The sequence below is a fragment of the Crotalus tigris genome, unplaced genomic scaffold, assembly GCF_016545835.1.
Source record: "Crotalus tigris isolate CLP2741 ecotype Arizona unplaced genomic scaffold, ASM1654583v1 scf7180000017555.296843, whole genome shotgun sequence".
NCBI classification, from domain to species: domain Eukaryota; kingdom Metazoa; phylum Chordata; class Lepidosauria; order Squamata; family Viperidae; genus Crotalus; species Crotalus tigris.
The window spans coordinates 176,894-202,878 of NW_024096471.1; the positions used below are offsets into that span (position 1 = coordinate 176,894).

General features: G+C 35.2%; 1 protein-coding gene across 7 annotated transcripts in view; it reads right to left on the minus strand.

The window, feature by feature from the left end:
• EXOC2 (exocyst complex component 2) overlaps nt 1-25,985 on the minus strand; it is an 84,033-nt gene that overhangs the window by 48,574 nt on the left and 9,474 nt on the right. For 3 of the 7 annotated variants that reach the window (XM_039347174.1, XM_039347179.1, XM_039347186.1), the window contains exons 5-10: nt 14,975-15,088; nt 13,652-13,776; nt 11,111-11,191; nt 6,959-7,104; nt 6,791-6,872; nt 6,054-6,156 (exon numbers count right to left, since the gene is read on the minus strand). In XM_039347174.1, the coding sequence (XP_039203108.1) occupies nt 6,054-6,156; nt 6,791-6,872; nt 6,959-7,104; nt 11,111-11,191; nt 13,652-13,776; nt 14,975-15,088 (651 nt within the window). Of the gene's footprint in view, nt 1-6,053; nt 6,157-6,790; nt 6,873-6,958; nt 7,105-11,110; nt 11,192-13,651; nt 13,777-14,974; nt 15,089-16,472; nt 17,441-20,771; nt 20,958-25,985 lie in introns of those variants that run through there. The other 4 variants (XM_039347202.1, XM_039347193.1, XM_039347212.1 and 1 more) reach the window with 4 other exon arrangements.

Below are 25,985 nucleotides of genomic sequence, written 5' to 3' on the forward strand. Positions count from 1 at the left end.
ATGGAAACTGTCTCAACACAATTATATTGGCAAGTGTACCAGTATGCTGTTTTCCAAGGGTAAAGTAGTTTTCACATCCTTATCCTAGTGCAATTGTTTATTAGATTTATATTCTGCCTTTTTTCCATGGAATGGAAGCTGATGCAGATGGAGTTCTGGCGTATGCTTCCACCCAGGCGCTAATCAGGCCCAGACATGCATGGTTGCTATGCTTATTATGGGTCTCTTCATATTACATGCCATGTTTACGATGTTCATCAGAGCAACCAGTGGGATCTAAACTAATGACAACCCATGTTACCAATGCATAGTAATGTTTTAACATAGGAGAGGCTTATGTGACATATCCTAGTAACATATCAAAGTGAAATTAATCATTTAAGCCTCATTAAGTCTGTCTCATTTTAGGTGGTTTGAAGACCTTGGCATTATTTAATATAGTTAAACCAGCCTACGGTCATTCAACATTGGCACATACAGTATTCAGGATTTTGTCTTTGCCATGGAAAGCTAAGAAGGCAATACAAAATAATGTATTGAATCCTTAAAAGACAGAAATAGATGCATAGTTATAACATGCCACAAAGTAGTATAGAGTAGCATGGGGTTCAGCTGAATCTATTGTCTGCTCTGCCTTAGCACCACTTCATTTCCATATTTTATAAAGATGAAGAAGGGTCCAACCCACTTTCAAGCTCTTGGTTCATTCAGATATTAGAAAGTGTTTATCATCAGAACATTAACTCATTATCCATTTTAGTAAGACAACATGGGAGAGAAAAAAAACTACACACAGCACCCTCATTTAGATGGTTACCTGAGCAAATGGTTCTTTGTTAGAAAAATAAGCATACATCCTCTAACATGCTCATTCTGAATATTGGGAAGGCCAAATAAGTGATCTTTCACCTTTTTTAGTGAAGGAACTGTTTAGCCCAGACAATTTTGCTCATAGACATATATAAGGTCAGTAAATGCAGTGATAGAATACATGAGTACTGCCCCTCATCAATTACTATTGGGTCTGAAGCAAGTAAATGCCTCAGACTATGAGTTACAAGACATGGTCGTTTGTCTCATCCTCACTGCGTTATATATAATCGCAGATAATATGAGGCCAATATATGAATCTTCAAGTTTACTGTGGTCCTTAACGAAGACGATTTTGCAGTTCCACATGACTCCCTCTTTTAAAGTAGCTTTTTGTTAAATTATTCCAGTTATTCAAAGTTCCTTCAAATTCTGATGTAATTGAATTATAATCTCTCCCCATGTTAAATTGTACCTCTTACAGAAGCAAATTGTCAGTTTAAATTTATGCTGCTTTTGCACTTTTGATAAGGTATACAGGTAGTCCTAAACTTACAACAGTTCATTTAGTGACCATTCAAAATTACAATGAAAAAAAGTGACTTATGACCATTTTTCAGTTATGACGTTTGAAGCATCTCCATGATCATGTGATCAAAATTCAGATGCTTGGCAACTAGTTCATTTTATGACTGTTTTGTAACCTTCTGACCAGAAACCTCAATGGGGAAGCCAGATCCACTTAACAACTGGGTTACTAGCTTATCAACTGCAATGATTCACTTAACAACGGAGGCAAGACAGGTCGTAAAATGGGACAAAACCCATTTAACAAATGTCTCACTTAACCACAAAAATGTTGGGCTCAATTGTGGTTATAAGTCGAGGAATATCTGTATTTTTCTAAGCAATGCATAAAATGTGAATGAGGCTCTTTTAAACAAGTTTTAGAACACAAAAACAAAAATGTTAAGCAGATGCTATTGGGAAATTACACACAAGTCATGAAGACGCCTCTTATTTTTGTTGTCTGCATTGGAGGTATACACTGACATCAGAACTAATCAATCCCTCCCCCTTTTCTATTATATAAACTAGAAACCATGACTGATGTTAAGGAAATAAAAGATGCAAACTGTTTCACTGGTTGCATGAATTTCTGTCAATTCTTTTCTGTGATTCACTCAAAATTCACAAAAAAAGTAAGCAAATTTCTTTCTACCACTATGTCTTAAGTTAGCTGCCACTGAGTCAGTCTCAATCATAGGCAAATGCTTACTCTTTTGATTAGTCTTTAGCAATAGCCCATAGCTCTTTCCAAAAAGTTCCAAACATTTCTTTGACCCTGTTAATCCATGTCCGCCACTGTGCTTTTCTTCTTTGTTCAACTTCACACACATAATCATAATTTTGGAACCAACATTTTCATAAGAATTCTTTATATTTTTAAAATTAAAAATGAGTAAATAAATGGAAAGCTGAAACACTGCAAAGACTCACACAATTATTATTCCCAAGGATGACTGCAAAATATTTATAAGATTTTATAAGACTGCATCTGGCACATATGAATGAGGCCCCCAAGTCTTATAAAACAAATATCATAGAGGGCTACATAATTTTTCTTAACTTGAAACAGTGATCATCTGTCTAAAAGTAACTTGAAATACTTCTGGAAATAAATGAAATAGCTGTTATGCCCTGGGTATTAAATTGCTTGGAGGGAAGCAACCGCAATCCGGTTTGATTTTTGGTAATTGCAACTTTGTGACTAGGCCTATCTGCTACGGCACTAATTTTTGGAATGTGCAAGTCTTGCTTGTCAGCTCTTGGCATTTATTAGAGCAGCGGTTCTCAATCTATGGGTCGCGACCCCATTTGGGGTCGATCGACCATTTCATGGGGGTCGCCAAGCAAGGCTGTCCGCCATTTTTTCCCCTTTTCCGGCGGGTGCCTTACCTCCCTTGGGCTGGGCCAGCTGGTGGCCCAGCCGGTGATCGGCCTGCTCCATCTCTGCCGCTTGCCAGCTATGCCTCGGCTGGCGCAGGGCGCAGCACCACGCATGCACAGCGCTCCCGGTCAGGGAAAGTCCTTGACTTACAACCGGTTGGGTAGTCCTTGATTTATGACCGGTTTAGTCCTCGACTTACGACTTTAGTCCTCGACTTACGAGCAGTTGGGGTTGTGGCATTAAAAAGGTTGAGAACCACTGTATTAGAGCTATCATTTTTGCATCGGAAGAAAAAGATCATTCTTTTTTCGGAGGCAAACTGTTTCAGCCTCCTCATGGTTCCAAATACAGTTTTCAAATACAGAAATTACAGTTCTCAGCAGTTTTCGCCTTTGATTTGTACAGAATTGTATACTATTTTCTTCTCTTTGAGATTTCTTTATATCAAGTGTTTTCACTGATTTAACTTGCTATCAACTTTCTTTCTCCAGATATATCCGTTAATATGAAGATAAAAATACTGTTTTTGTGCCAGTAAGGATTACTTTGGAGTTCTGACTTTGAACTCCATCTGCTATAATGTTGTATATTCATTCATTTACGGTATCTTTTTTACAGCTGCTTTGTACTTCATCACTTTGAATCCCTCTCAGCAAACCCACATTTCATCCTAATTCCAGATAACTTATGAACTAGCTAAGGAAGCACTTGTTCCAGTTTAGGAGGAACCAAACATCTGATCTGACTCAACTAAGAACTTTATTCCAACTTTTTGTTTCTTGTCTTCAGTCAACTGTCAATCAAATATTTCATGATTACTGAGCTTAGTGAGGCATCTTTTTCAAGAGCTTTTTTTAAGAATCCAAGAATTAAACAGCTGTTTGCTTTCTTTTACCTGTTGACACGCTAAAGGCTTAGTAAGACAAGTATTAGCGTTGCAGGTTGCATTTTAATTCAGCACCTCAGTAACACTCCTAAATGTTTATTATTATTTTCAATAATCCTTTCCACAATTGATTCAGAATGGACAATAGGTTAAATTGTTTGCAATTTCATGAATGATCCACCCCCTTTCTAAAGATGTTAACTGTTTACTTTCCACTGCCATGGTACAGAAATTAATCTTAGGACCAAATTTTTATTTAAAAATCAAATTTATATTTGACCTGTTAAGAACTTTCAGGGAAATGTTGTATGGATCTATTCATTTGTTTTTAGTCCTGTTGTTTTTATTTGATTTCATTTTTCAGATACTTTACCCAAAAGAGCAACAATAGAATCTACCTTATATCAGATCAAACTTTTTGACCACCTACACAGTACTTATTCTAACCTGCAGTAGTTCTTATACTCCTCTACTGGAGATGCCTGAAACTGAGATTCAAAATTTCAGATAGTTCTCAACTTACAGTCATTTGTTAGAAGTTACAACAGCACAAGTGACTTATGAGCAGTTTTCACACTTATGATTATTGCAGCATCCCTATGGTTACACAATCAAAATTCAGATACTTAGCAACTGGCATGTATTTATGACAGTTGCACTATTCCGCAGTCATGTGATCACCATTTGTAACCTTCTTAGCTGGCTTCTGACAAGCAAAGTCAATGGGGGGGAAGCCAGATTTGCTTAATGATGGCATGATTCACTTAACAACTGCAGTGATTTGCTGAATAACTGTGGCAAAAAAATCACAAAATGGGGCAAAACTCACTTAACAATTGCCTTGCTTACTCATGGAAACTTTGGATTCGATTGTGGTTGTAAGACAAGAACTACCTGTATATTACTAAGCAAAGCCCCCCTTTCTGAAATCAAGTCAGGCATGGGAACTCTGTCCTGCATGTACATAACTGAAGGAAAGATTCATAAATAGACAGTTAAGTCAATTGTCTATTTCATATACCAAGTAACCATGCTAAATGTGAAATTAATTTCACCTAAAACTTTCGTGATTTAGATTTTTAAAAGAGAACAATGCTCAATTTGGACATTCTATACTACAATAAGGTTAGACCTTACAGCTTTGAAAAGCAAAGAAACAGTATTCTTTAGGACACGGGTGTCAAACTCGCCATGTCATATGAAATGTCGTGACGTATCATGACTTTTTTCGCATTTCCGGAGCTGGGGTGGGCATGGCCTCTGCATGATGCAACTGGCCTGCGGGCCGGCAGTTAGACACCCCTGCTTTAGATGAAGAGTTTGACTGTAAAAAAGATTACTTTGTGTTGTGCAGATTTTGTAATGTGTATAGGAGGTGAATTTCCAATAAATCAGCACTGGCTTCTACAATTTCCTTATAGTATGTAATTTGAGAAGGACAGCATGAAAGTATATATTCTGAACTGTCAGGTATATAAAATATAAAGAGGTTTCAGGATATATGGGATGAAGTATACACAAAAGTGCTTCAGAAGGTCTTATAGTTCAAACCTCATACAATTTCCACTTCTACTGCAATGGTTTTAAATATTATCTTATCTGGCAGCCTATTATTGGCTCTTATATGTTTTCTTAGAATTAGGATTGCCCAGCATGAAGAAGTATACAAGTTAAATGGCAATGAGACGTTGATTAATGCAGAAATGCATACTTCATTATTCTTTTTAATAAAGACCAGAAGAGTATGTAGTTAGGACAAGAATGTCCTTTTCTTTTTCCAAATCAGGAGATGCATTGAATAAATGACTGAAGTAGAGAATACCATTCAAATGCTCTATACTTTCATACAACATTTACTCCAGTCTGGCTCATATTAAAGGAATGCATTATCAATGAGACAAGTTCTCAAATTTTTCAAAATTTAGCACAGTTTCAAAAATGATTTTTTCCCCAAATCCTTTTAAATTATTAAACATAATAATAGTTGTTTTATATAAGACAATGGAGCAGTGAACCATACCCTATGTGCACAGAAAATGAAATTCTACGGTGTGATGTAGGATAGCCTTTAGCAACTGCTCAAAAATCTTCAGAAATGAGTAAAATAGAAACTGCTTATGTGTTGAAAGCAATGTATGAAGTAGTGCTATAGTCTGAGAATGAAGAAGAAAGAAAAGCTAAAACTGCCAGCTCAACTGTTTCTTTTAAATGGAGAGCTTGGGCTGTTTTTGGTTCTCTTTACAGTATTAATAAAAAGAACCTTTCGGTTTGCAGAAAAGTATTCTGGATACAAAATATACAGTATATCTAATTGTTCTTTAGTAGAATGCTTTCTCATATGATAATACCAAGGAAATATTTCTGCCTATATAAAAAACATATATTTTTTGAAAATAAAAAGGTAACCTTATATAATGTTTTTGGTCATGTAATGTTGATGGTGTCTCAAGTAATTTATCCAGAAGAAGTTTTCTTAATGCTTCGACTCGTGTTTCAACTTCAGCATAATCTACAATTTTAAAACACAACACCACAATTAACCCTAGAATAAAATGCCATTAATTACCAAAGTATAAAATTATTTTTATAACCTTTATAATTCAAATGAACAAACTATAAGAAATTACACCAGTATCACTATTATATCACCATCTTGTATTTGAACTTGTTGGCTCTCAAGTCTTCCTAAATTTCTCTGATCTTTTTAGTAGAAAATTTTAATTTATATTATAACTCAATTAATTTCAATATCCATGTAACTATTCATACACACTTTCAGAATAACAAGAGCCCTTTTTCTGAGACTGAGTAAGAAATTTTAGTTTTAACTTTATCCCAAGCAAATATGCATTAAACTATTTTATAAACTGCAAACTGCAATTTTTGAACTCATTAAAAAATACATCCACATAGTCAATCTATTTTATGAAATTATCAACTTCAAATCTTGTTATGCACAATACAAAATAATATATATTTTCAAGGCAGAAAATGCAACACACAGTTTAAGAAAGCATTTCAAATGCTACAAATGTTATATAAGAAGATAAAACTATTCAACAAAGATAGGAATTTGGAATTTGCTCTCATATTAATCTTCCCTACTAGAATTAAAATCAAGTTTCACAAAATGCCAAACTCACATTTTTTGAAGACTTGAACTTCAGTCTTTCCAAATAATGACTTTGCTTTTTCATAGTCATTAATGACTACATCATAATCTCCCTTAAAAACATAAAAACAAGTTTTAAGAAATTTGTACTGGAAATGTGGGGCAAAACAATTTAACTTGCATTTTGTAAGATTAGTACCTTTTGAATGTTTCTTTCAATATTTAATGGAAGATTGAAAAGAAATTTGAAGCGCTGTAAAACGTTTAAGGCATTTCTTGTTGAATCAGCCTTGTCTTTGCGACCCAAAACTTCCTGGAATAATGTATCTGCGGTATTGCTTGCTCCTTTTAAGAAAAGGAGACAAAGAAGTAGATAAACTGCAGCTCTTGCTAAATTTAATCAAAAATTTGTCAAGCTATTTATACAAATTAAACATACATCAACAGTGATAAGTGTTTATATTAGAAATGTTTTGGCTTATAAATGTTCTGAAACAATATTTACTAATGGCTGCTTAGATTTTTTTGCGTGGTAGAAACCAAAGTGCATTTAAAATAACTTCCATTCCTGCAGCAAATGTTTGAAATTCATTGTGTAACTTTAGAATTTCCTTTGGCTACAGAACTGAATTATATGGTTCCAGCTAGCAATTTGATCATTACTAATATTCTTCTTTTATAACAGAACACAATGAAATAAGCATGAATTTAATTTTACTGATACAAACAGTGTAACTTAGAATTTACTGAACACAGAAGAGACAGAGTATCAATATTGTAACTTTTGACCAAAATATGTCTGAAAGGGATTTTTTATTCCTTTTCACTGAAGAACTCCATTAGGACATTTGGTTAAAATAATGATTTAAACCATTATCACATCACAAATTCTGTATCAAATTCCATGATTTTGAGCAACACTATATGGTTTCAAACAGGAATGTGAGAATGATTCTAAAGGACTGTGAAATTCTGCATTAAGCTATTCAAATAATAAAATATTCAAACATTTACTTGTTACATTTTAAAAGCATTTAGTCTTTAAAATTTGATGGGCATATTTCAGAGTTAACTCCCACCCAAAAAAAGTCCTTGCCTTTCCTTCTCATAATAAAGATGTGTCAAATATGTTAATTTTTTCCCAACTTGTGACTTATCTTTAATTTACCAGGAAAAAAAAAGTGAATGTTTCTATCCCTTTTGATGGTTGCCTGTAAAACTTTCTACATTATCTGGTCTAGTGACTATAATTTAAGCAAAGATGAAAAAATTACCTCAGTCTCACTGGGTGGCTTGCATGCCATTTTCTCTCGTCAACACTGTGGGTGGCCTGCTCATGTTAAAAGTAGCCTTTGTAAAATAATTGTTATATCTAAATAGCGTTTAAACACTGTTGATGTTTCAAGACCCTAATGCAAGAAACTTTGTTTTGTCAAGAGAATTGGTCCTACTACATTTTATTTGGTAGGGAGAGGGGGACAAAATTACCTGATATTCAAACATGATATTGCTAATCATTTTACTTTCAATATCTTATGATTTAAAAAATTAGCAAACATGAATAGTTAAAGGAAAGTAACACTCCAATTATAAAATAGTAAAATAATTGAAATGTTCAAGAAATACTTTTAAAAAATATTTAATAAAAAACAGTAATTACATGGCATTATTTGTCCGTTTCAACTCTGAGATATTTTGATTATCTAATTTTAAACATTTTAAACCATAAATAATCATATTCATTAGGATAATTTTTAATTTTTTCCAACTCTCCCAAGGTTAAATGCTACTTAGAACTTGCTTTTAAAAAGAACATCTGCAAAAAAATCCTTCTAATAAAGAGTATAAAGCATGCATACTAGTAAAAAGGACCATGAATTAGGGGGGGAAATGTTTTATCATATTTACTGAAAATAAAAATGATGTTCAGAAAGAAAAAAAAAGTCAATAAAAATTCACTTTCCTAAGGTGCCATTTTTCCAGTATTTTTAATCAAAGTCTTCTTTCCAAAGTTTAATGCTTTGGGTAAATACTACTGGTGCTTTCGGATAAAATAAAGCTTCTTGCAATTTCTATCAACAGCTATATTTTATTTTTTTAAAAAGCTTTCCTTCAAAAGGACTGGTATAATACTAGTTCAGTTAATTTTATACCAGCAATTTCACCTCATCTTTACAGAATTCTCAGAATTATTATTTTTATTCTAAAATGCATATTATTGTTGTTAAAATGAATGTTCCCTTCTCTCCCAGGCACCGAATTACTGAGAGACATTAGTTAGGAATACATAAACACACATATATTTTGTATAGCTGAGATAAAAATAATTCTATTTACAAGCTATAAATAATATATATGACACAAAAAGTACGGTTATAGAGAAAAATATTTCCACCTCTCTTTTTTGTTTCACAGACTATGCTGATATTCTAAAATTCTAAAAGAATAAACCTATTCACAGGATGCGATTCTGAGCTTGCTAATAACACTTTAAGGGAAAGAGTCCTCAGATCAAGATAGAAACAGAGCAAAGGAAAATAGCTTCTCTAGGATTTTCTCTCCCCCCCAAAATTAACAAAATAATCTGAATATGCAAACAATGTACATTTTCTTTCACTGAAATCTTTCTCTAAAAAACATGTTTGTGTGTGTGTGTGTGTGTGTGTGTGTGTATAAATGGAGAGAGAGAGAGAGAGAGAGAGAGAGAGAGAGAGAGAGAGAGAGAGAAGCTCTTGAAAGGAAACAAGTGCATTTCCCTTCACATTGTCTTTTAGATGCATTCATGTTTCTTAAATAAAATGGCAAAGTGAAATCCAACATTATATACAGTTGCTATTTTAAATAATTCAATAGCTTAATTGTAGATGGAACCTACTATCCACTATCCTACATCTTCTCTATAGCGTTAACCTGATTTCCTAAGAAAGCTCAAATCAATCTAAGACGCGTGGAAAATAAAATTATTTTCCAGATAAATTTTCTTCCTTGCCAGAAACTGAAAGAAATGCGTCAAGTGAAAGTTAATGGCTATTCACGGAGCCAAAAGAGATTTTGGGCATGCTCCCTGCTGAAAGGACAGGGCAGGCAGGGATTTGTGCCAATTCACTCATTTACCCTATAGCCCTTTAGGACTTCTCATGCTCCTTAGAGGATCCTTCAGTCCTTCTGCACAGTATTTCATAACGCAGAGGGATACAGAGAAAAGGAACAAGAATGAAGATTAGATCCAAAACACTTTCTTTCCACATGAGCACAACTCTGCTAATTTCTGTTCTAGATTCATTTCATTTGACTGGAACTCAAGATACTATTATGAACAGTATTTTTATCCACTAGTTTTTTTCCATGCATTTTCTTCCCTGAATTCAGCCACTTCATTAATGGGGTCCAAAGCATCAGTATTAGAGGAGATAAAGAATTATTAAAGGTATAGACAAAATTAACACTTCCCTTCCTGTGTGCAAGGCATGCTGCTTTTATTTAATCTGAACAGAAAGGTAATATATTCAAAGCTATGCAAAGAAAAACAGTGAATTATAGAAAACATATTTTCTGGTATATCTAAGGCTTTATTGCCATTTTCCTATATTTTTCAGGCCTGTCATTTTGAGGTTATTTGAGTAACTCTCCATCAATTTTTTTTAAAACAACTAATCTAAAAAAATTAAATTGTGTTTTTCTCTCATAAATATCTATCTGCAAAATGCCATTTAAAAATATAAATTTCTTATTTTCATTTATGGAAGATTTGCTTCATTATTATTTTTTTTAAAAACCACTATATGAAAATCTTAACAGTTCTACAAGAATAACTGATTTAAATGTGTTAAATAACTAGTCAGATGTAACAACTTCTTGAATCTATAAAGAAAGCTACAAAAATTAAAGGGTCTGGAATGTGAAATTAGGTATAGATGAGGCTAAAGAAATAAAAAGATTGATGACTTTTAATTCATCTTCTAGATACCCATTTGCCCTAAGAGTAAACTATAAATTTGCATTTGAACAGTAAAAAGTAAATTATAAATCTGCTTGAAACTTAACCATTTTCTATGGAAACTTTACTTTATAAACTAGTCACATAGATTTATTTCCTCAGTTTAAATGATAGACCACATTACTCCTTTGTTATTAAAGGCCTACAGAATACTACAGAGCATCTGATTTTTTTTGTTGCCTTTTTTTATTTCAAGCATCAGTCTCTGCAATACTGTCAGAATTCAAGTAGTAAATTATCAAGTTTCATACAGTTTTAAGATTCAGAAACAAATGTTGAAAAAAAATCCATTTTTTATTATTTTAAAATAAAAGAAGTAGCACTGAAGTATATAAATAGTTGTACAAAACTTACTGTTGAGAACGTTCTCTAGTTTTTGCGTCATGGATCCTTCTACTTTTTCTGTTCCATCCGCTTCTAGTTTTTGATGGATAGCTGAAATAAAACAACTTGTTAAATTTCAACTATTTTAATGGATGAATGAGCTATAGTCATAGATTTAAACAGCACACGTTTGTTACAAGATAATTTGTGATCTAGTGACACAGGCATTATGATAAGAGCCAGATACTCCAGACTTCTAAACTTCACTATGCTGCTAAGCTTATGCTATGATTTTTGGCAGTAAAGTTAATCATGTGGGCATGAGTATGTTCTCTTATTTAGTCTTCTAATTACCATGACAGTTCTGCTATATATTTCACTTTCTTGTGTGGAGCTTAAAGTAGCTCCAGTTTTACACTGGCTAAAAGCTCTTGTTGGTTACTTGACTTTGAAGAAGAAAATGACTTTTATGCTAGATTATGCAGGCAAAGTCATGTTCATATGTGTCTAATTCGAAAAAGTCAGAAATTCCAATACGGCATTTTGGGATATGACAAATCAAACATAATTGTTATTTCACCATTGTATAATTTTCCCTTCTATTTTTTTTTTCAAACACTGGTCTGCATGAACAGTAGCAATTTTCCACTCCTTAGCTATATTTAGTTATTTGTTTTTAATCTTATGATAAATTTTCAAAAGTAGCTCCGAAGCTCTGTGAACCATCTGATGGTGGGGATTAGGAAATGTTGGAAGCACTCCATCGACTTCATTGCCTGAAACATCAAGGTGCCATGTCCCCTTGAAAGTTTGGAAGCTCCGTGGGCCTTCCTACATTATCTCAGGGTACACGTACAAACAAACAAAAAATCCTGGAAGGAATAGTTTGCACTGTAACTTCCATATAAAAATAATTCCAACTTTTATTATCTGCTTCCTTTCTCACCAGGTACTTACTAAATATATTTTCCTTGGCTACTCTGTAGTACAATTTAGGGACAGGAGTGGATAGGAACATTTGAAGTAATATGAAGAATGGAATTCTGTACTTGGGTTTCCATAGGTATCCGTGTCTTTGAAATGGATACTGAAGTAACATTATAGCCATCTAGTTTAGTCAATGAAAGTCTTGCTTGACTTCTGGTTTAGTCCCTGGGACTATTGTACTCAATTACGACGCAGTGCAAGAATATTCATTGAAGCCACTCCTACCAAAGATAGGTAAAAGTCTTCATTAATTTTTGCTACAGGGAAATGGCAGTTTTATTTTTCAGGTCTCATCTTTGAACTTGATTGCCAAAGAATATTGGGAATAAAAATATTATATAAAATAAGGATAAGCCAAAAAGTTATGTTTTCTTGTATTGCATTTTACATCTCATATCTGATTTCCTATTTTAAAACTACTGTAGCAATTTATAATGTAAAATATTTTCAAAAGCATTGTTTTAAATCTCAAATGGAGAATGAGCTTTGGCAAACTGAGAAATTACTGTTTACGACAGAGCAACCCAAGACTTGACATGCATTTTCTAAAGATGTTGCTGTTAGATGATGCCAACTTCACAATGTAACTGAACATTTGTGAAATGTTCAATACCTTCAGCTACATTGTAAAATTGGCATCATGTAAGAGTAACATCTTTACATTATCAAACAAAGAATTATAACCAAAATTTCAAGCAAGGATGGAAATCTAACTATAAACTCTATTTTATCTCAAAAAATCTTTGAATTTAAGATTCTTCAGTTGTAGATATTTTAATTGCAATTATTTAAATTGTTCATTATTTGCCCATTTTGTACATTGGCTAAAACTAGAAATGTATTCCTATGAAATGCCAAATAGATATTAGAAAAAATGCATGGATCACATGACTTTCAGAGTACTCTTGGCAAGCAAAGAAATGGTATGCAATGAAAAGCGAAAGACAAAATTATGTATAACTGACAGTGGTGATACCTAATAAAACAATACTATATCTAAGGATAAAATGTTGAAAAGAATAAACTTTCCTTTGTGAAATGTAGTTCTCATCTAATGAGGGGAGGAATCACTTTCACATTTCAGTATATAACATAATGAAAATACTAGTTCATTTTCAAACTTCTTGCTTTATTGTATTACATTTGCCCTCATAATTCTATGCATTGCCAGATGTAAAACTGGGGAATATTATGCTGTTCTTGTATCTTTAAGACTGAATACTAAGATAAATTAATGTAAAAATCTTTTGCTTAGGAAACGTGATATAACTATGGTAAAATTTATAGAATAGTTAGGATTACTTATGTATTTAATCACAGAAAATACACATTTCATACTTCAATATTGCAGAGGACTCAGTCACCACAGTAAAATGAACAGGTACAGAAATACAATTAGCCGCATCCTTACTAATGGTAAATCACAGGTACTTTATGAAACACATCACAGATTTTTTTTTTTCTCAATTGATGTACTGTTTATCAGACATTTTCACTGTTGTTAGTGGCTTAGGTCACTTAATCCCTTAAGATTCCTTCCCTCCATTAGAATTCCTAGATTCTTTTTGAAGTTCTGACACTTACCTGACAAGGCATCCTGTGCTTCAAAAAAAGTGCTGAGACCTCCTTTGACGTATTGAAGATTTCCCTCGTTTTTCTTGTTGGCTTGTTTCCTCAGATTTATTACTGCCATTTTAAGCTGATCAAAACTAAAACCAAAAGAGAAAAAGACAGATGGTATTCAGACAATAAATATGAAATGATATGCCATGTTTATCTTAATCAAATATCAAGCCCAATCATTTTCTATTTAGAGAAAACGAGGACGACTTACTATAAACCACCAATCCAGTAGAAACAAGTTAATCCCAGTATGTACTTTTTATACAAATTGAAAATAATTCATGAGAATATAGTTATGCAACTCCACTTTCAGGAAGATAAGGTGTACACTGAAATAATTAAGCAAAGATAGAAAAAGCAGAATATTGTTGGTCTTCAGGCCAAGAAAAGTTTGGTATATTATCTGCTATATGAACATGAAACAAGAGTTATTATATTGGTCATTAATATGCGTGTTTTTGTCTGAAAGAGTGAGTGAGATTGTGTGTGAGGTATGTGTAAGAGAGAAAGAGAGAGAAATAGAGAATCTCTTTCCCTAACATAGGAAAAAAGATGACAAATAAGCAAATTAACAAAATCCCCTACAGCTGCACGATATAGCAGATTGAAATGTCATTCATACAAATCTGTCATCTCCTTGTTGCTGTTACTAGTTTAAAACAATAACTGGATCTTTGCTTTTTAATTTTTTGCTTTTCTATCCTTGTACTTTTGTTTATTCTTGTCATAATGACAAATGTATTTAGTTCAGCAAACATGCCAAGAGAAAGGATATTCAATTTAAATGAGTAAATATATAACAATGAACTCCCAACTATGAATTATGGCTACTGTCTAGATGACTGAATTCCAGGAGAGAAAAAAAAGCTTTTTGTTTCAAATATGGAAAGTTTATGAATAATGTACGTTACAATGGGATTGTGAAATAAGAAACAAAATTTTTCACCTAAATATGTACTAAAACATTGAATGGCTATTAAAAATATACTAAAATCCAGGCATTGCCTATTGTAAAAATGTCTATTTCTAAAATCCTGCATTCTTTGTGTTTTATAATAAATCCACACTGAAAAACACTTATGAACAGAGACATGAACCCAGATTAAGTTAGAGGAATGTAGTTTCCACTTAAAATAATTCCACTTGGATAAACCAAGTTCATCCAGATCATAAGTCTCATCCATTTCAGTGGGACTGGCCTGCAGCCACATCATCTACAATTCTTTGCCAAAATGTATTGCTGATACTCCTTAAACATGAAAAAATAACAACATTCACACTAACCTTGCTGTTGAATGATTCTCTATTAAATACCAAGCAGCAGAAAAGTTTTCACTTGTAAAATCAGCACTCTTTCCAGGAAACAGTGTCTCTAATTCTTTCTGTGGAATCTTTCCTCTAAATAAATTAATAAGAAACAAAGACTAAATGATGGGCCTGAAGATGAGTCATTATATAAAGAGAGGCACTCACCTCCCCCCCCCGAAAAAACCTAGTTGTCCTTAAGATTAAAATTGCAAAACATCAAAGCTGCATTCTCTCATACATAGATCAATATACACAAATATCACTGGATTTAACTATACCTTACATAGGATTGAAACATCTGAACTGATTTTGGGGGAACTGGATTTTAAAGGGGCATAATGTATGGCAGTGATGGCGAACCTTTTAGAGACCAAGTGCCCAAAAACCTCCCTGCCTCCCTCTCACCCCCACCTCTGCCCCCGGTCTGCCCCCTGCCCCGCCCTACCCGCCCCACTCACCTGCCCCCACCCCGCCCACCCGCAGGGCCACCCACCGCCTCCATGGCCCGCCGCAAATTGCCCAGGTGGCCCAGCAGCACCATGGTGGCCACGCCCTCTGCCCACACCCTGCAGCATAATCTGCACATGATGGGGCGCGAGGGCAGAGTCTTATCCCTGCTGCCCAATTGCTATGTCCTTGGCTGTGCTACTCCGCTTGGGCCGCACCTGGGAGTGACTCTCCTCCGGGGGGCTGCTGGTGAGGAGGGGGCCATGGGAGAGGTGGGGCTGTGGCAACAGTGCACATGCCCACAGAGAGGGATCCGAGTGCTACTTCTGGCACACGTGCCATAGGTTCGCATGGTATACTTCTCTGTAAACTTAAGGCACCCATTTGACTCTTAGACAAGCAAAAAAAAAAAAAAGTCCCAGTTGGAGAAGTTTGAGGGCTATGAAAAGACGGGCTGGCTCTATCTGGGGCCCATGGATTGGCTATTTGTGTCATAAATTAATATAGTAATGAATTATTTTTTTTATCTATTTTAGAGTGCTAAAATAAAAAAAAAAGTTTCTGACCTGGTAGGAAGAGGTGCCACAACCAAAATGGAGTTTTTGTGATTGCAGAGAAATGATTTTGTATGTTTATGCAGAAGGCAGATGTTCAGATATAGTGTAATGGTTAAGAAGTGGCAATATATATTCTGTCTAATGAATATCACTTAAGAATTTATCAGATGTATTTTGGACCAAAGGAAAATTTTCAGTGTATTGCAAGGCAGTTCCACATATAAAGCACTACTACAAACCAAACTGAATGTCATTCAGAAAGCTTCACAGCTCCTTGTCAAAGAAATTGTTCATCTATATTATAGAGCCCTTTCTTTACTTATAAATCTATTTTTAACTCTAGATTGCTTTAGAAAATTCATCAACAATCTATTCATGCAACAGTTCCTTCCTAATAATGACAGTGATATATATCATTAGAAAGACTGCACTATTATACATGATATATTTGGGTAAAAAAAAGAGCTTACTGAAATATGAATTTAATTTCTCTCTTACATTCTACTCCATTATAGCAATGGAAAAAAACAGAAGGGAGAACTTGCTTCAGAAGAACTTTATTTCCCACCGACTTTTAAATATCGCCATTGATAATGAAGTCAATTACGTTTGCTTGTCATTCTTTTGGAATATAAATCTAAGATGCAATATATGCATTTCTGATCCACCGTATATCCCTTCAAACTGGGAATAAAGCACAGAGGTTTTAGGGAGAAAATTGGTCAAGGTAACATCTTACTGAATTAAAACTGTGAAACACTAGATCCAGAATCCATACTAACGGGAGACAAGGGAAGCATCCTAGCAAATGTTATTCTTTGAGGTAGTCCAGGCAAGAAGCACAACAATGTGTACTAACTCTATATTTATTGAGTTGTTAGATTAACAGAATCTTTAAGCAAAGGTATTTCTCCCCTCCTGTCCTTTTACTCTTCAGAAAACTAAGGAGGGTCCCTTCTGAAATGTTTTTCATCCACTTCTCCCCTGAAATGTCTTTTAGATAATGATTATCCAATCTGAAGCTCTTCCTTCTGTCTCAAAAGGTCATTCCCACATAAAATTACAGTACATGTAACTTTGTTACTGTTTTACACATCAGGTGAACCAAACGTGTAAGCGACACACCAGATAATACTGAGGTTAATATCCTAAGTGCAGATGAATATAGCTCAGAAACTCTTTACAAGAAGGATAAGAAGAAACATTATATAGGTGGGAGTAATACTTGAGGTAGTCCTCGATTTAGAGCAGTTTGGTGACCATTCAAAGTTACAATGGCACCGAAAAAAAGTGACACAACCATTTCTCAGTCTTATCACCGTTGCCGCATCCCCATGATCACATGATCGAAATGCAGACGCTTGGCAACTGACTCATATTTATGACGCTTGCAGTGTCCCGGGGTCATGAGATCACCTTTTGCAACCTTCTGACAAGCAAAGTCAATGGAGAAGACAGATCCACTTAACAACCGTCTTACTAACTTAACAACTGCAGTGACTTACTTAACAACTGTGGCAAGAAAGGTCGTAAAACGGGGCAAAACTCACCTAACAATTCGCTTTGCAGCAGAAATTTTGGGCTCATTTCTGATCATTAATCGAGGAGTACCTGTACTCTAAGAAATAAGCCTGTGGAGGAAAAAGGATGGAAGATGCACAGCCAACTCCTTTCCTCTTATCAAGGACATGGTGGTTCATTTTAATGGGAAAAAAATTGATCTCAGTGGAATGACTATATGGCACATTGTACTTAACACACAGTTTCCAGCAAGAAGAGATGCAAGTAGAATAACATAACAAAAGTAATCCTTCATTAAGTGACAATTCTACACATGCTTGCTTAATATTTAGGATGCACCTCTCTCATGTGGTTCTCCAGGGAACAGATAATATTTACATCCTTCTAGGTACTGGAACAAGATCAATGCTTCTGCTGATAGAGAAGTATGCAACACACACTATGAGGATGAAAAATATTCATCTCTATGCCATCATTTCGCTCAGCACAAATAATGAAGAACATTACTGATAAAACTATTATGGAGCAGTGAAGTGAATAATGCATGTGAGAAATAACTGTTTAGGAAATAGCAAATGTTATTCTATTTTTCATAAACAAGATATATATGCTAAGAATTCTACATACCGTCTCCAACAGTTACAAAATTATTCAAAAAGACTTTAAAAGCAATTATGTTTGGTTTAAAAGTTTTTAAAAAGGGGGGATAAAAATACAAAACATGAAATCAAATCCTTCTCAAAGGCATTAAAAGTAAACCTTTTAGATATGCAACGATACTGCTAAAAAGATTGAATCTGTGCCAAAGAGTACTGAAACTTCAGTGTGAGCTTAGAATGTGAAATAAATTTAACTTCATGGTTCAATCTCAATTACAGATAACCTAAGTTAAACAACAAGAAAGATGGAAGTATCTTAAAATTATATTTTAAAAATCTTTAATTGTATTTAAGCAGGAAAGAGTAAGTAAGGAAAATTACTTAACCCAGTATTGAGAGCTTGTATACTGTTCCAAGGAGATACATTTTTAAAAATGAAACCTCAGAGACTTCAAAGATAAAGAGTTTTATACCTTAATCTTATATCTGTGTATTTAGAAATTAATCAAAAAAGTATCATCTTGGAGAGAACCAACTGAGACTATAAAAAGAAGTTCCACAGTATAATTAGAAGTACAATCTAGTAACTAACTTGGTAATCAAAAATTCAGCCTCCATATAGATTGGATGGCAATATGAGATGATAAACTCTACTCAGCAGTGTCTTATGTTTTCATCAAATCTCATTGCCAGATCAATTTCCACATACCTGCTTATTGACTCAAGCACTATACCAGGAGAACAGCAAGACTAGGCTATAATCTTACTTCAGTGGTAAGAAGAAATGAAATACTGGGTGACAAGGAAACTATGTTGATAAATACCATTCTGTGTGCAATTTATCACGAAAGCAAAATAAAAATGGCAAGAAAAATGTAAGCCTAAATTGTGTGTGTGTGTGTGTGTGTTGCTGACTCCACTGACAATATATTTACAATTTTGGTAAATTGCCATATAAAATATTTCGTAAAGAACTTGCTCAAATATTCATACATATTCATACAAATCACTAGATTTATTGTCACATGATTTTTCAACATTTTATATCAGATTGTCTGAAATGACTTTAGTGAAAAAAACACTACAGCAGAATTATTTTTGTAATAGTTTGCTTAATTTTGCTTCTTCATAGTTCATGGTTATATCATGCTGGCCATATGACTGCAGAAATGTCTTTGGACAGTGCTGGCTCAGTGAAACAGAGATGAACACCGCATCCTATGGGCCAGAGCTCCCCAAACTTTCCGACTTTGCGGACCAGCGGGGGGAGGGGAGAGGGGATGGTTCCATGCAAATGGCAGACAAGCATGTGTATCACACATGCAAATGGAATGTGTGCACACGTGCTCGGTCGCTGCTCAGGCAAGTGGGGATGCACGCACACACACTCACCCGCCACTTCCATAAACAACTACTGAGTGGTTTTGCTGCCACCAAGTAATGATTTTCACAAATTAACTAGCTAAATTTAACTTGCAACTGTCATTATACAAGTCATCCACAGAAAGCATTCTGAAATACAATAATAATAATAATGAAAATGAAAATATTGTATTTCAGATAATATTGGGATATACCGGTATAAGCAATTTGTTTTAATGGTTATGCCATATATGCCATTCTTCACTTAATGAACATTAAATTGTTAAGAAAGAAAGTTTTATGTATGATCACACCTTGCATAATCACATTACCTAGCAAATTCAAACAATGGGACTCATAAAGTGTTACATAATTGCTGATCATAATCAAGATGTATATTTTGCCAGAATAAGATCTACTGTGGAAGGAGTCAGGTTTGTGGATGGTCCTAGATCCTTATTTTTATTTAGTGTATGGTGTGCAATGTCAGGGAAATCTACAAATGCTAGATACAATGCAGTCCTGGCAACCTAGATCGCTAGTTCATTCTGTTTGGCGGTTGCGCACCTATCCTTGGTGCACCGCGGGGGGGAGGGGAGTTTTACACAAGCTAATTAGTGGTGCTCGGATTGCTCTTTCTTCCAGGCTCCTCTGCAGGGTTCGACTTGCTAACTTCTGCTCTCTTGTACACATGAATATACCTAGATTTTTCCCACCAAAGCGGTACCCATATATCTACTCGCAATATCCTGGATGTGCAGGAGCCAGGGAACAAGCAACAGGAGCTGATTCCATCTTGCAGAGCCGGGCTCAAACTGCCAGAATGCAGACCAGTTCTGGCCACCAGTTCCAGCATCATTAAACCACTGCGCCACTGCATCGCCCAGTCCTAGATCCTTCACTCCCCCTGTATATTCAAGTAATAACTATGTTTACTAGTTTTAGCAAATTACATGCTGTAATATGTTTCTTGAATAGAGTAGTTTGGTCCTACTTGTCCTAGACACATCCAGCCTCCATGATGTGATTACTACTACTTTTATCTATATATACCATAAGTTTTGTTGTCATGATGTTTAACTGGGTAAAATGGTCTATCATAAGGCAACAATTTTTGAACCAAGGTACCTCAAATGGGCTTATTTACAGAATGCATCCAAAATTCATGACCCATGATTCCCAAGAGAATGAAATTTGGGGAATTGATGGCTTGCTTCATTTTCAACATTCCATTATAGTTTCCCAGCCATCTCTCTTTCCTTCCCCCACCCAGCAGCAGCTACTTACCTGTGAGAAGGGAAAGAAAGTTTTTTTGTTTCCTGCCAGATTCTCACAAGGAAACTCCATGGGGAAGTCAGCCGAAAGTCAGAAGTCTCTCCTGCTCCCATTGCTTTTTTGTCCACCTTTGGTTATTCTGTTTCTCTGCTTAGGTGAGGAAACATTTCTGAAATGACCCAATGGGGCACATGTTGTCTAATTCATAATAAAGGGCCACGTTTGAAAAAAATATGAAATATAAATCAGAACAATGAAAGTTGAGGATTAGAATGTATCACTCATTAATTACAGTGGCTATCTGCTTCCTAGTTTAGGTAATTTAAATGATCTGGTTACTCCTTACAGTGTTAAATCACATAATTTTTGTAAACCTTAAGAACTGCCCCCATTTTTAAAGGCTTAGTTCAGATGTGTATATTCTATTTCGTTTTCTTCACAATATATTTTCAGTACTAATTCCTGGAAACTGTCTGGACAAGTGCTTGGTGTTTTCTTGGCAAGATTTTGGAGTGATTTTCCATTACCTGCTTTCTAGGGCCGAGACAGAATGACTGGCAAAAGTCACCCAGCTGATTTTGTGCCGAAAGTGGGACAAGAACTCTGGTGTCACGGTTTCTAGCCCTGTGCCTTTAAAAAATGAACAAGTTCAGGCTTAACCCAAGTTAAGCCTATGTTGGATAGCATTAGATAAACCAATTCCATATCAGATCCAGAAGGTGAATCCATCTACAGTACAACCCCACCAAAGCAGTCTAAACTAGACCCTGGACGAATAATATGTTAACATTTTTTTGACATTTTGTAAGAAAATATTCAACATAAGCAAGCATTTTTAAAGAGATTGGAAAGTGGCATCAGCTTCCATTGGAAATTACTTACAGCGTTTGATAGCTTCACTTCCTTTCATTTAAAATGAAGTGTAAATGTAAAATTCATAAATATAGCTTTTAAGTAATTATTAATCAAGTAGAGGTGGTGACTTTTGCGTACATGATTGTGTAAAATCTTTTTAAAACTCAAGCTAAGCAGCTCTACTGGATACTGTCAGCAAAAACTAACATGAACTAGATTCTAGAGGATTTTATAGGTCAAGAAGAGCCATTTTAAGTAAATAAAGTCTGAATGGCAACCACCATAAACAAACCAAGTTACCATACACATTCCCCCTGTCTGGTATCAGCCAGACTCCATGGAGCAAAAGTTATACCAGCTGTATTCTGTTAGTCAAGCATGCAGGAGACCAACAGAAAGGATGCTAGGGCAGACTAAACAGGACAAACCCATAGGTGTTAACAGGGACTTTCTCTAGTGGTAGGACAGAAGACAGGGATGTTCTCTGGAAACAGCCTAGAGAGCAACTAATAGCAAATCTGGACCAAGCCTAAGTAAAACACTGATATGGTACATCATTTCAAAGCATCCAAGTAAACTAGTCAGGAGGAAATTACAGAAAAGTGACTGGTTGTCTTAAATAGTTAGCAAACATTTGCACTGGCTATAAACCGGCAAAATCCCCGTGCTATTTATTCATGTCATTGGAACGTTCTCCTATTGAAATCAATATTATTAAACAATAGTAATATTTGGTCTTATATAAGCAAATATATTCTTGTTACTGTATTTTGATTTCTAAAACTGTAACAATCAACTGAAATTTGGACCAACTCAGCTGAACTTGCAAGAATAGCATGTATGTGCGCATGCTAAAGTAAAAAAAAAAAAGGTTTTATCTCTACCAAATAGTCAACTAGGCCATTACAAAAAAGGATTCTACTATTCCATTAGGTGGCAGTGCACAATCAGTAAATTAGACCTTGAAAAAAACTAAGCTAGCTATAAAATACAAACTTCCACTGTAATTATATTTCTCTCATAGTTATTGCTATGAAAGTAACATAATCCCAAAGAATCCACTAGCTATTTCTAGCCAGATGAAGCATATTTATGATTGTTCCTTACCACGGTTTTTTTTTTTTTTAAGAAATTAATTGTTGCTGGCTTTATGGAATGTGTTAGGGAAATTGTGAGAGATCCAGTTAGGTCTCTTAATTAAGGTATCGGGTTGGGAAGTGGGAGACCATAAGTTGTAATACTGTTTTTAGGCATGTACGTCAGCTGGGTGATTTTGGGCCAGTCTCTCTCAGCCCAGCTCACCTCATTGTTGTTGTGAGGAAAATAGGAGGAGGAAGGTATGTTGTATCTGTTCATTACCGTTGAGTTATTTGGAGGGAGGGAGAGAGAGGGAGAGAGAGAGAGAGAGAGAGAGAGAGAGAGAGAGAGAGAGAGAGAGGGAAATGAACATTACAATAGCCTTTGACATGAGGACACAGAGTGAGGAGATACAATCTCAGTGTGACAGAAAAGGAGGGTAGGCTGGTACCTCGCCTTTCTTTTAGACTGCAGTGATGAATCCTCCACATTAAAAGTCCTGCTTTTTAAAGCTAAATACATTCCTAGATAAATATATTTTACTGAGGATTTAATTCTGGGTGAAAGAGTCTTATCTTCAGAGAGTTCGACATCCATGCTGAGGCTGTCCGGTTAGCTAAAGCCATTTATGGCAGCCGTGAGAGCTATTGGCATGTTCCAACTGGTAGGTGCCCCTATGCACGCAGCAAGGCAAATGCTGGATTTCGCTTTCTGTTGAGATGCTGGTGGTCTTAAAAGGAGTTTTTCCCGCAATTCACGTTGTGTCGAACAAATCACTTCCCGGTAATTTTTTAGATTAGCAGTTGCTATAGTATTTCCAGGACTTGAAAACTAGCTAAAATGATCCGGTCAAGGTACTGATAGAGTTGCTGAAAGTACTTGGGGAATTACCCACCTCATATGTCAGGAAACGATTGAAACCCATGGCTGACCTATGGAATGCAGACAAAGCACATTTCCTAGGTACCTCTTCCCTCTGGCACAACTCAGTTGCCTCCTTGGTTTGCCAAGGAACTGAGACCAATAAAACAGCTTTCACGACAATGGAATAGGACCCCTCTTTCGGACTCATGCAAAATCCTTCTCTATGACAGTTGATGCAGCAAAGAGGGGTTACTCCATTTTATCTGCATAAGTCAGGTCAATTATGCTCATCTATTCTGTACGTCATCTCCATTAATAAATTGTAGGAAGAGAACCAGAACAATTGGGGCAATGTGAGAAACCTTCACTGGGTTTTGATGGGGTTTTTTTTTGCAGATAACATTTATCAGTTTTGCTTTCTTTGGAGTTCCAGAGCTTAGGTAACTTCAGCAGTCACTTGTTAGGTTCATGTGGTTACTGCTCAGCTTTAGATTTAAAATATATGTTTAAAAACTCTTGGTCTTTGGTTACTCGACAGAGCTTGATTTCTTGGCATTCTTGATAATTAAGAGAAGTGATCGACCATTGCTTGAAAGTGAGATGTGCCTTTGCATTTTAAAATCTTTACTGACAGAATCTTCCCTTCACCCAGACATTTTTTCTAACCAGAGAGCAATCTCAAATATTCCATTCTTCAACAAGGTGATGAGAACATTGTAACGTTATAGCTCGTGGCGCATTAGAGTGAAATGTTTTTGATGGAACCATTCCAGTTGTGGTTCTGTTGAGGATAGGATTGTCTTGATGGCTTGCTAAATGATCGACATAGGAAACTAGGTAAGAGAGGTATGGCCCTGCTAACTCCTTTGGATCTCTCATCAATGACCTTTCATATTTATTTATTTGTTAAATTTATTTGCCACCTATCTCACCGGGGGCTACTCTAACCACAAACCATAGTATTGTAGGCTGTCCTGCAAGCCTAGTCTTGGCAATATTGTTGTGACTGGCCCTATTTTTTCCTGTCAAATATGCTCAGAAAGTGGTGTTGGGAAATTACTGTTTGACTATTTGATCATTGACCTGTGGTGTTCCAAAATATTTTGATTACTTTTATACAGACACAAATTTGCCGGGGGGAAGGGGGATCGTTTGGCACTTTGAAATGGGATAACATTTATATACTGATGAGATCTAGCTTTATTGTTCTACCTCTCTTCTGCTTGAAAGCAGTCAGTATTCTTGAACACTATCTAATTTTGATAATGGACTGGTAACAACATTTGGAGTTAGATCCAGACAAGGTAGAGGCATTGTTGGTAGGGACGAAACTGAGATTGCAGATTAGCAGGAGAGGCCTTTTTGAAGATGCTTTTGCTTGCAGCAACAGTCTTTTCCTTTGTGCCTCTGAGGCTATGTAGTAGCTCTATTACTGTAGCAAAGAACTTTGCAGATATTGCTAAAGCACATTAGTTTTTTTTCTAGTGGTGGGATTAAAATATGTGAACAACCGGTTCTCTATGGGGATGCCACTTCCGGAAGTCCATTCTGGACCTGGGCAACAAAAAATTAACTACCGGTTCTGCCGAACTGGTGCAAACTGGCTGAATCCCACCACTGTTTTTTTCCCATGATCAGATATTTTTTTAGACTGGTTCCTACCTTACCAAACATAAAATCCAAGTCAATTTGTTTCTTAGGAAGAAACTTTGTGGGAGGCTGCTGAGGAACAGACAAACTTTCCTTCAATTATTCTTTATTTATCTTAGAATGAAAACTTACTTTTGGGTATTCTCCATTTCCCTTATCTGTAGCCACTGCTGTCTCAAATGAAATTCCTGCTAAGATAACCCACACTCTACTGATATTTTGATGTTCACTCCAGCCTTTTGTATGCATGATTGAAGCCCCCTTTTCTTCTTTTTATTTCTATCTGGATTTGTTCTCTCTGCAACCTTTGTTCTTTTTTGTTTTATGTTATGTTCTTTTTAATGTTTTTAATAATTTATAAACTGTCCAGAATTGCTGGGAGTCAGGCAGCATATGTATTTAATAAATAAGTAAAAAAACAGCTCTAAATGTACTTAATTATTCAGAAAGTTTACTTTTCCCTACAAGATATTATTTTTCTGTAAGTACTGTGCAAACGTATTTTACATATCTTTCAAGGTTTTTTTCTGTTTTAATTTGTTATAGAGTGTCCTGTCTAATTTTCCATTGTGAAAATTAGATGAAGCTAATGCCTGCCTTATATTCTGTCTTTTAATATATATTTTTCATATGCTTTTACAAAAAAATATTTATGTATTCCCTTTGGATGAGTTAAGCTTTCATATACATGCATTCATATATTACACTCACATCTGAATTTTTGTAGAATATGCACCAATTTTCATAAACACATTAAACTAAAGATCAGAATCCTCTTCC